Raw genomic sequence first — 11,678 nt, 5'->3', positions numbered from 1 at the left:
GTGGGTTTGATGAGTCATGCTTGTGCAGTTGATGAGGAAATTAGTCTTATGCTCCAAAGGATACAATACGGTAGTTAAACCAACACTTTAACCCAGAAGGCCAAGCTGGGGAAACGGGGAGCAGGCCTGAGACCAATCCCAAGGAGCTCAGAGGCGCGGCTGCCAGCCACGTAGCTCCAGGGTACTGCCTAGGAGTTTGTGCCAGAAGACTCTGCTGGTCGTGGTCATGTGGCACAGATCTTTGTACCAAGGGTCACACCCAAATATCTGCTGTCTCAGTTCTGCATTCTAAGAACCTGGAGATACCCAGTGCAGAGGACACTGTTGGTGCCCACTGCATCCTTTTGTGGTTCTGGGAGTCCATCTCCAGCTCCTGTGACTTTGTTCCTACTAGAGACAGCTATTGGTGCCCCTGATCCAGGGTGCCAAAGGCCCCAGGGCCAGGGATGGCTGGGAGAGGGGCACAGGCTCAGTCTCCACATAGAACAGCTCTCAGGGGCCATTTCCACTCCAGAACTCTCCCAGGTGTCACCTGAAATCACTTCTTTTGTTTTTTGAACAGATGTCACTATGCAGTTTAGACTGGTCTTAAACTCACTTTGTAGCTCAGGCTGGTCTCAAACTCACAAGGATCCTCCTGCCTCACCCTCGAGTGTTGGGATTTACAGGCATGCGGCACTACGCCAGGTCATACCTTTCTTTAGCTTCTTCCCATTCCTTGTTTTGCCCCCCTAATTCCCTTGTGATTTCTCCTGGGAGCACTTTCTAAAACACATCACTGCAGAGCTTATCTTAGGCTCAGCTTTTGGAAAACCTCATTATAAAAGAATCATTTTATTGTGGCCATCAGTCTTGCCCTTGGGTGGGGGCCACGTAACAGCCAGCCACTGAGAATGTGGGGAATTCCAGATCCTTCTTGATAAGCTTGACCTTGTGCTCTAAACAGTAGCAGCTTCCGGCCCAAGAAGGGGCCCACACGTGGTCTGCACTGACTGAGCCTAGAAGACGCGAAGAACATCACACCACAGCCCCGTGACTTCCCCTTGGACCATTTATTCGATTGCTCTATAGTCAGGCTCTTCCCCAAACACCTTTCGATCTCCATCATAGCCTCTTTTCCAGAAATCAGTAACGGCCCAGCTCTTGCCATCTTCGTGCCCACCCTCCTGCCCGCTTGCATAAAGTATTTCAAAATCAAGACCAAAACAGGAACTTTGCTGGGTTTTGTAACCCGGAAGCATGTTCTAGGCCTACATTTATAGATAAGGTCGGGGAAGAGCAGGGCGTTCATGGGGTGCATCCACACGGAGGGTGGTCACAGTGGGGAGCAAGAGGAGGGGGCGTGGCCTCAGTCCTGGGGCTCCAGCAACTGGAGCCAGATGACTGACTTGTGACAGGAAGGGCATCAGGAGCCCCAGCATGGCACACTGCCTCCTTGTGGGAGGTGCTCACCTCCCCCTAATGTAGACTAGATAAAAATAAAAGCAAGTCCCCAAACCCGCAGTAAGCAAATACACACAAGAGACACACCCTAAGGCAGGAGCCACTGTCCCCAGAGACGGGGACAACAGCTCCTGAGGCACTGGGGTCTGGTCTGACAGGTGGCTCTGTCCCACCTGGATGGGAAGGACACCTGTTTCATCATGACAGTGACTCACAGGAAGTTTTGTGCCCTGAGCGTTTCCTACATCTAGAGAGCTGGAATCTCCGAATCAGGCATCACTCTCAGGGCGGAGGCTGGCCTCTTCCAGTGGCTGTGCATATGGGGGCTGCCTGGTTCCAGGCCTGCTTTGCTACCAAACACTGTTCTCAGACCCACCAAGGCCTATCGCTCAGTAATCGTGCAGCAAATGTTCAATGGCTGTTGAATGAAAGAATCCTTAATGAAATCCTGTTCCCCCGAGAGTACATATCTGTGACCTTTCCACTGGTTAGACAATGGTTCTTTTTGAGCCGGCAAAATGCAATCACCATTTTCCTACTCTCCTGGCTCTAAAGGAACTTCTCTCTTTTTAGTGGAAGCTAATTCTTTTCAAGGGGAGCCAGCGGATGCACGCGGCTAGGTCCAAATGAGAGGGTCTTGGCAAATGGACGAGTGACTTTTAACAGGATGATCAACACGTCTTGGGGGCTGGAAGTGGCTGCTGGGGCTGGGGAAGCTCTGAATCTGGCTGGTGGTGAAGGGGCCCTTGTTTAGCTGCCTGGAGACATAGGATCAAGTTCTCCTGGAAGGGCAGATGTTGGGGCGTGGGAGGAAAGAGGAGAATCAAGGACCAGGGGGTAAATGAGGACTAGGTAGGAGGAGATGGACAGAGCAGACCGGACAGCTCTACAGCTGAACTGAGGCACACGCACGGATGCTGATCTGGAGAGAGCCCTGCCGGCCTCCGGGGGAGACACCTGCTCTGAGGAGATCCGATTCCAGGGAAGATTCGAAACTAGGTTATTGGACCCGCAGGGGGTGGGCAGAGCTCACCTAGGGTGTCTACGCTGCAGAGAGAAAGTCAAGAGGGTTGGGAGATGGTCAGGAATGAATAGTTGGAGGCGGCAGTGAATTTGAAATGACAGTGCAGTCAAGGTATGCCTGGGGCTCCAGGGTCCCTTTCCATGAGACCAACCTTGCACTGTAGGGTCTGGCTACTGGAAAGTCCAGGGATCCCTCTTCCGGATTTCCTTCTCCTCCCCCACACCATTCCAGTTTGGAATAGAGACTAGGGATTCATGGGGAGTGCTTTGGATATGCGAGTTGAGTTTTGCTTTGTTTCTGTGTCAGGGCTCTGCAGATGCTGGCCTGGCCGCTGGCCACCCACGCACCCAGCTGTTTCCAGGAGGGTCACAGCTGAGGCTCACTGGTGGCGACACAGGTCCTTCCCAGGGAGAGCAAGGCACAGTGTCCCCAAATGCCACCCCACTCCCCGCCAGTCTCCCAGCAGGGCCACCCAGTCCAGCTCAGGCAGGGGAAGGGCCTGGAGAACTCAAGGACGGAGGGAAGCACGGGCCCCTGCGGCTCAGGGCACCATGTGCCACCACTTGAAGGAGAAGGGCTTCCTGCGCACGTTGGTGCCGCAGTGCACCTCCCCGAGGAACTTGTGGTAGGCGGAGATGTCATCGACGAAGGTGCAGCAGAGGCCCAGCGGCTCCAGCAGGCCGCGCACGTGCGTCTCCAGGCAGCATTCCTCTTCCACCTGCGGCCCGAAGGGCTTGGGGATGCCCAGGTCCTTGTCCAGCACAATCATGTTCACCTGGGGTAGGAGCAGTTGCTCCGTAAGCACACCCTGTGCACCCGCCCCATTCTCAGCTCCTGCAGCCCTCACTAAAGTCCTACGAAGGAGAAACTGGGCTAATCCTCTTTATAGTGTGGGGAAACTGAGGCACAGGGCAGGCTGGCAGCACTGACTGGAAAACCAGGCAACCTGCCTTGGTACATATGTATATGTGTGCAGAAAGCATAGAAAAATGTACTACATGCATGTATGTGTGGCTGCCTACACAGGCATCCGTGTACACGTACGTGTGTGTATGAATATGCACACGTGCATGCACGTGTGTGTGTGCTGATCCGATCTCCTATCTTTTTATCTTTTGCAAAGCAGCTTCATATTTGTTAAGGAACTGACTTCTCAGTATTCCAGGGAGACAGCTGGGACAAGCATGGCACTCCAGGGAAGGAGCCGTGGCATTTAGAGAAGGCAGGTGCCTGGGATGACATCACCCAGCAGCTCAGCCTGGCCTGGGGCCCCTCCCAGATCTGACTTCCCCAACTCAGAGTGGACGAGGGCTGGATCCGGAGTCTCACCATGTTCGGGAAGAAGGCTCTAGCCTGGTGGCCCTCATCCATCTTGAAGAGAGCAGGCAGATCGACGATGTCCTGCTCCGCCAGCCCCAGCTCCCTCTTGAGGATGTCGCGGTTCCAGTCAAGGCAGCGCTGGGTGGGGGCAGACATGGACGTCAGGGAAGAGACACACAACTGCCACCTTGGCTGCAGTGTCAGCCAATGAGCCCTGGCACTCCAGGGAGGTGTGCAGCTCTCAGCTGGCACCTGCTCACCTCTCCTAGTGCCCCTCCTTGGGACTTGGGGACAGTCATAATGATGATGACAAACTCAGAAGCAACACCAGCCACTACCACCCATTGGGCACCTCTGGGGGCCAGACTCTGTGCCGGGAGCTTCTCTCCAGGACCTCACTGGCCCCTAAGGCCACCCCAGGACACTGGCAATGGCTCTCCTGATGATCACAGCAGCAAATGCATAAGCGTGCCTCGCTCTGTCCTGAGCACCAGATTGGTGACCTTCACTGGGTCTCACATCGCCCACCTCTTCCTGCAGGGCAGCAGGTTTGTGGGCTGTTGGCCCAGTCAGTAGTCTGCTGCCTCTACCTCTCTGCTCCTTCAAGTTAGGGATGGGCAGTAACTCAGGATTAAGCAATCAATGCACAGATGCCTCGGCTACAGTAATTGGTTCAAGTTGGGTCAAATCAAGGGTGAAATGCTAGCTCTTGTCTAATTGTGGTGGGGTATAAAAAAAAGCTGTTTTGTTCATGACGTGCTGGGTATATGTCAGGTCCTGAACTATCTGCAGCCATTAGGGGACCTTCAGAGACCAGGAATTGCAGAGAAATGGAGATGGAACCCTGAACAACCTGGGCCTGAGATCCACGCCACTGCTGGACTTACACGAATCAATCACATCTTTTTTTTTTTTTTTTTTTTTTTTTGCGGAACCGGGAATTGAATTCAGGCCCTTGCACTTGCCAGGCAAGCACTTATTCTACTGAGCTATCTCCCCAGCCCATATCTTTTTGTTTAAACCATTTTTTAAAAATGTATTTAGTACACAGTCTACAGGGTCTCCCCACACAGATCAGACTCATAGTGATCCTTCCTGTTTTCAGCCTCCTAAGCGTTGGGATTACAGGCACACACCACCATGCCCCGTCTCAATCACTGTCTCAGTGTACCCCGGGTACCTGCACTTTGAGTAAGCAGGCACTTGAGTCACTCTGAGCTATCTGGCCAGCTCTTGTTTAAACCAATTTGACTTGTTTTCTGCTTCTTAATTTTTAAAATGTGCCCATGCAAATAAAGAGAGGCTTCATTCAAATAAATGACTGGTTCCTTTTTTTTTGAGACACGGTCTTGCTATATAGTTTGCGTCTAGCGTTGGGTTCACTTTTTTTTTTTTTTAAAACATTTATTTAGTGTGTGTGTGTGTGTGTGTGTGTGTGTGGCCAGCTCAGCCCACCAGGGGGCGGGGCTGGCTGGCATGTGGTGCTGGGGGATTGAACCGCGGTCCCTGTGCTTTGTCAAGCTTGTTCCAAGTAGGTGCTTTAGACCACTGAGCCATCTCGCCAGCCCCGCGTTGGGTTCACTTTTGTAGCTCCCAGGCTGGTCTCAAACTCACGGCAATCCTCCCGTGTCAACCTCCAGAATGCTGGGATTACGGGCATGCAGCACCATGCCCAGTTCTGGGGCCGGTGCAGCATGCAGGGACAGGGATCGAACTTGGGACCTTGTGCTTTGACAAGTAGCTGTTTATGCCTCTGACCTATCTCCCCAGCCCCTCTATTTTTGGATATAATCTTGGACTTAAGAACTCCTAGTGGGAGTGGACTGAAAACGTCAGTATCTGTGATTTCCTAACACTCAGAGGTTGGGCCTTGTGCTTATCCAAACATTTTTCTGGAAAGCGGGTCTGAAGTGCTCGTCCTGTTCTGATGAGTGTGTTCCCAGGTGACACTCGCTCCCACCTGGCAGAGGTCTTGGTCCTTTGGCACTGCTGGTGCCCCTATCGGCCTAGAGCTTCCAGCCCTGCTAAAGGGACTTCGATGCCCTTTATGTTCACTTTTAGTGCAGAACTACAGCAAGGAGGCTGCTCGCAGGCTTGTCAAGGCCCTCGGGCTGCGGGCACGCTCTGGATCCTGAGCCCGTGACTGGGAGCCCCCCGAGCCTGCGCACCCTCCACGGAGGCCCCAGGACACGAGGAGGACGTGAGCCTGGCCCCTTCCGGGCGCTCACCTGGAAGTAGTGGTTCTCCTTCACGAGGCTCTCGTTGGACAGGATCTTGTTGATAGTGATTCGCTTGCTGCTCATTCCCCCCAGGCCTGCGGGGTCAGAGGACAGGATGGTCAGATCCAAGATGACTGGCCAGGGCTTATCTGAGAGGGCTTGGAGAGGGACAACAGGGAGAAGCCAGGCGAGGCCCAGGAGGCCTCTTTCTGCCTGTAGAGGGCCACATACACTGCTTTCTCCTGCATGGGACCTGTCACCTGGGAGGAGAAAGGGGCGGTGGCTGCCTTGCTCCCTATCTGGGCAGTGGGTGGGGGTGGCATAAATGGCCACCTGGTTCTCCCATCTGGCACCTGCTCCCGAGAACAGCAGCTGACCAGGACGAGTGTAAGAGAAGCCGCATCGACTTTCCTGTTGTCCAGGCCCGCCCCTCGCTCAGGCCCTGCCTGGAGGGAGCCTGTCGGCCTCCGCCCTCCTGACTCCTGTGGCTTTCGTGGACCAGCGACACCTATGGCTCGTGGATCAGCTGCTGCATGGCAGGCTCCATGCTGATGGGCTCGTTCGTCCTCCCTACATTTCCAGGCCAGGTGAGGAAACGGAGGCACAGAGTGGCTACGTGGCTTGTCCTCGGGCTCACAAGAGCTCATGGCTGCGCTGGTGGGCACAATGGAGGCTCCTCTCCTGTACTTTTGCCTGATCTGGGAGAGGCCTGCTGGACCCTCGCACTCCTTAGGCTGGTCAGTGGCAAAGAGATCAGGGCTGGGTCAGGGACGCAGCTCAGTGGCTGTGCCTTGGCTTGATGTGTCCAAGGACCTGGGCTACTGCAGAGAAAAAGGCGCAGAAAAGCGGAACAGGCCTGTTAGAACCTTATTCAAGCTGTCTCCACAGTTCTTGCCCTTGTTAGCCCAAAGGCAATCGTGGTTCCTGCAGCCCACGGGTAACTTTTAGGCTAAGTTTAACAGAGAGAGAAGCTTCCAAAGGTCAGGCCTCCCTCATATCTGCTCATCTAGGAAGAAACCTCCCCTCGGGGGTGGGGGCATCATGGACAATGTCTTAGTCTGGTCCTTTCTGTCCTCATGGCTGCCAGCTGCCAGGAACACTGTCTTTGGATGTGGAGGACAGAAGTATCAGTGGTGGTCAGCCTCCCGGACACAGGCTTGCGGTGCAAGGCATGCTGGGAATGCGTACCTGAAAAGTGGCAAAATGCAACTGAGGAAGAACTGTCTTGTTGATAGAAACAGAGGAGACGGCTCTTCACCACCGCACGTGTGTTCTGCTCCCTGTATCGTGTACTCATCTAAGTGATAGCAGGGCGATGTAATTTCATCACAATAACAGCAACCATAAAGCAGTAGGAGTTGCCATGGCCTCTCACCAGGCTGGCTGTCTCCGCCTGATCACTTTCCTCCTTTTCCATGATTTATTTAAGTGCGCGCCTTGGCCCTGTCCACGCCGCCCCAGTTAGGCCGGCGTCTACACTAGGCCGGTCATTTCTCACTCTGGGGCCGACGGTGATGATGCCTGACTGTCATCCTGGCTGCCACGGCCCGCTGTTCTTCCTGGCCCTAGACGATGTTGGTCTGTGTTCTTCTCCAACTACCTTGGTGAAATGCGAGCTCTGGGGTGCCGACTGTGCAAAAGTTTTGGAACCTCTTAACTCTCCCGCGGGCCTGGCACACATCTGAGAAAATACTTTGTGCGTTAGTGACAGAAAGTATGAGGGCATAGGCCAGCGAGCCGCTTGGCTACAGCAAGGGACACGGAGGCCCGGGCTGCTCCCGCTGGGGTGGCCTTGGACATCCTCCGTGGGCTGGGCATCTGGGGCAGCGTGGCTGGGTGCTCACTCACCTCGTGCTGCTGAGGGCATCCTGGGGACTCCCCGCCGAGGCCCGTGGCCACTCACCTTTGAACATGATGGCTTCGCCGTGGCCTTCCTTTTGCTTCTCTCTGAAGAGCTTGTAGCAGGCGGAGGTGCTGGCCATGAGCAAACGGAATTCCTGCGAGAGGCAGCCAGACAGCACCCTGACAAAGGGGAAGGCTGCCGGGAAGCAGGAAGGGTCCCTGTCCTGCCTGTCTCCAAGGGCTCTGTCTCACCCTTCTGCCGTGACATCATGCCACGGGGTCAAAGCTCAGAGTCAAAGACAGGATGGAAGAGTTTCCTTGAGCAGCTGTGAGGAAGGCCATTTGCACAGGATTTCTGGGGCTTGGGGTGGTAGCCACTCCCTTTCAGATAATGAAGCTGCAGACCCAACCTATCTTTGCAGAGCCTTACAACCAATATGGCAGCCACTGGCATCGTGTGACGGCCAAATGCTTAACTATGCCTAGTCTGAGTACAGACATGCTAGAAGAACAATATAGTCACCAGATTATAAAGACTTAGTATGAAAGCAGAATGAAAAGCTTTGAATTAGTGCTTTTTATATCAATTGCACATTGAAATGTTGATAGTTTGGGTTCACTGGGTTAAAATTTACTGGTGACAACCACAACATACAAACCAGTTTCATCCTACTTCCTTCTTCCTCTGTGCTGCTATTTATTTGAAATCCTTCTTTCTGTTCTCAAAGGTAGGCAGCTGTGGGTTCTCTGCTCCCTATTCACTCCAGTCCTAGGGACAAGCTCACCTTTTTGCCTGGGATGGGGACGAAGGTCATGAACTCATCCACGTGACCCACGGTCAGCCAGTCCGAGTAGAGCTCCACAGGTGCCTGCACCCGCTGGGCCACCAGGAAGTCATGTACCACCTTGGTCATCCGCCGCCCGCCAGACCTGGGGCAAGGTTGTGGAGGGAGTGGCTCTTCAGAGGGTTGCCCCCTCTGCCTGCTGCAGAGAGCCTGCCACCGGGCCAGCGTGGCATCAGCCTGCACAGGCTTCCAGGTCTGTCCCGGCCCTTTACCAAAGAGCCACAGTAACTTCGGCTCATTTTAATCAAGAGACACCTCCTCCGGGAAGCCTTCCTGACCGCCAGGTCACGAGGCCTTCAGTCTCCTCAGTGTCCTTAGACTGCCGCCCTAGTTCCTTTCGATGGCCAACAGCGCTTGCCTGTGCCCTGGCTCCTGCCTGGCCCTGCCACCCCACGTGCCCCCCTTCTTCCCGGTTCAGTGCTCTAGCCTGCTGCTGAGCTGCTCACGGTTGCCCTGGCCATTCCTGCTGTGTGGAAGGCTTCTTTCTTCTCCACGACCTCCATGGCTCAATCCTGAAGTCACCGCTGCAAACCCAGCGAAGCTGAAGTCCCCATGCTGGCCCTTTATATGCTCCTTGCCTTGTCTTCCTTACTCTCGGCAGCACCTGAGCTCCCCTACGCGGCACCTGAGCTCCCCTACGCGGCACCTGAGCTCCCCTACGCGGCACCTGAGCTCCCCTATGCGGCACCTGAGCTCCCCTATGCGGCACCTGAGCTCCCCTATGCGGCACCTGAGCTCCCCTATGTGGCTCCATCCATTCTCCACAGCCCCTACCCAGTGAGAGCCCCGCGGGCTGGAGCTCTGTGATCTGCTCATTGCTGTGTTCCCAGACCCCAGGACAGCCTGGCACAGTCAGTCTGCAAAAAGTCTTTGTCTCTAAGACCCTCCTGAGCTCCCTCCTTGGGGCTCCCACTCCCCGCTCTTCTTCCTGTTATTCTATGCCCCTCTCTTTCCTTAGGGCCAATCTGCCTATCTGCGATCCCCACTGTCCCCCTGAAGTCCGGGGGAGGGTTGGGTGCTTCATTGGTGCTCAGAAAACAGTAATCTCCTTCCATAGCCTCCCATTTGAGGAAGAGACTTGTTTCTTAGGGTATCCATTAGATCCTAATTTATACTAAGATGTAAAGGCTAACTTGTTTTTTTTTTTTTCTCCCCCAAGAGCATCTACAGTAACCAAGAGTCATGACAGGAGGGATCCTCCCGGGGAATCACTTCATGTGCAAGAAACCCAGGTGGCCCCTCAAGGGGAACAATCCCAGCCCTCTCCCACTGCCCAGCTCCACCGTGGCTTCTCTTACAGAGGGAAGCTGCTCCCAATGAGGATCCGCCCGAGGGGGTACGTCTTGCCGTTCACGGTCACTGGGGGGCTGACCTCCAAGTTCCCAAAGGAATCAAGGCTGGTGACGGATTCAAAGAGAGGCTCCCGGGTGACGTAGCCAAAATCTGGGCCCTGGGCGGAGGCACACGCCTGTCGTTAGTGTCTTGCAGCCAGGAGTCCTCAGCCCCAGGCAGCCACGCAGACGCCCACCCCTTCACCACCAGCACCTGGTGCTGTGGGGGCCTGGTTGCCCATGGCTGTGTCATTTTTTTTTTCTTTTCTTTTTAAAAATTATTTATTTTATTTGTGTGTGTGTATGTGTGTGTGTGTGTGTGTGTGGCCAGCTCAGCCCACCAGGGGGCGGGCTGGCTGGCGTGTGGTGCTGGGGGATTGAACTGCGGTCCCTGTGCTCTGCTAAGCTTGTTCTAAGTAGGTGCTTTAGACCACTGAGCCATCTCACCAGTCCCAGCTGTGTCATTTTGACAGGGGTTCAGGCATGGTGAGGAGAGTTTGTGAGCATGCCAGTGGGGTGAGTGTGTGAATGTGTGTGGGCGCACCACATGTGCATCCGGGGTGTGCCTCTTTTCCCAAACTCAGATGCACAGAGCCGACTTAAGATCATGTGCACCTATTGTCCCTGTTCAGCTCTCAATCTCTCGGAGCCTCAGTGTCCCTATCTGTGAAAGAGGTGTTGCCCTAGGCGACCTGAGGCAGGGATTATCATTGCCAGGGATTTGGCTTCCTGGTCATCACCCATGATGTCTGATACATCCTGGCCAAAGCAATGGCCTTCTCTTGCCAGCATCGGGGTCACATGACTTGCTTTGACCAATGAGGCGTGAGCAGAAGAGAGGCGTGTCAGCAGTTCTGAGCAGAAGCTCACTGACAACCCAACCCCCCCCCATGCTTTGTCTTTTTCTTCTTGTTCTAGGAGAATGGCTTTTCTCAGCCTGGGGCTGCACCTCTGGAGCAAGGAAAGTGTGACAAAGCAGGTGGCAGGCAGCAAAGAGGCCACACAGCGAGAAGCAGATTGCAAGAAGTGGCTGGTGCCAGCCTCTGAGATTTGGGGCTTGTCACTGCAGCTTTCCTTAGTGACGGCTGACTGATACATGCAGGAACTGCGGATATACACAACACCCAGCTCAACCCAAGCCACCACACTTGTCCTGTGACCCTTGAATCTTCTTAGCAGAGGACTCCAACAAACTGGAGTTGGCACACAAAACATAACTCTGCCGATGCTCTAAATTTTAAAGTTCCTTTCATGATTTTTTTCTTTTATTTTGGTTGGGGAACTCACACTAGGGTTGTGCTTAGGGCTGCATGACAAAAATCTGTTAGAAAAACTCAGGAAGCAGGAGGATGCGGCTTGTCTTAGACCAACTGAGCGGCTCCAGGGAAAGCCGTGCTGGTGCATGGGTGGCTGCAGCTTAGCGCTTTCTCGCCGGGAGGCCCAGCCACCCTCGATCGTGAGCTGGCCCCAGATGGCTGGAGACCCAGCAGCTGGGGCTTCAGAGCGTCACCCAGGCAGCTAGCAAGCAGCACAATGCCAGGCCTGGCCCAGGGCTCCAGGAACAATGTAGCCCGGGGCTTAGCAATGAGGCCAGCCTGGAATGCTGAAGGCAGGTGGAGAGAGAGAGCAGGCCTGGAGCTCAGTTCTCAGCTGG

The 11,678-nt window shown here is 54.5% G+C and overlaps 1 protein-coding gene across 1 annotated transcript in view; it reads right to left on the bottom strand.

Annotated features, from left to right (window-relative positions):
* Positions 1 to 1,033: 1,033 nt before the first annotated feature.
* Padi2 (peptidyl arginine deiminase 2) overlaps positions 1,034 to 11,678 on the bottom strand; it is a 44,139-nt gene continuing 33,494 nt past the window's right edge. Inside the window, exons 11-16 of the mRNA XM_004637685.2 lie at positions 9,992 to 10,143; positions 8,634 to 8,778; positions 7,910 to 8,003; positions 6,016 to 6,101; positions 3,797 to 3,925; positions 1,034 to 3,242 (exon numbers count right to left, since the gene is read on the bottom strand). Coding sequence (XP_004637742.1) covers positions 3,009 to 3,242; positions 3,797 to 3,925; positions 6,016 to 6,101; positions 7,910 to 8,003; positions 8,634 to 8,778; positions 9,992 to 10,143 — 840 coding nt within the window. The 3' untranslated portion in view covers positions 1,034 to 3,008. The remainder of the gene's footprint in view (positions 3,243 to 3,796; positions 3,926 to 6,015; positions 6,102 to 7,909; positions 8,004 to 8,633; positions 8,779 to 9,991; positions 10,144 to 11,678) is intronic.

This window comes from Octodon degus, unplaced genomic scaffold, assembly GCF_000260255.1.
Source record: "Octodon degus isolate 3935 unplaced genomic scaffold, OctDeg1.0 scaffold00092, whole genome shotgun sequence".
Classification (NCBI taxonomy): domain Eukaryota; kingdom Metazoa; phylum Chordata; class Mammalia; order Rodentia; family Octodontidae; genus Octodon; species Octodon degus.
This window is presented reverse-complemented; position numbering and strand designations above follow the sequence as displayed.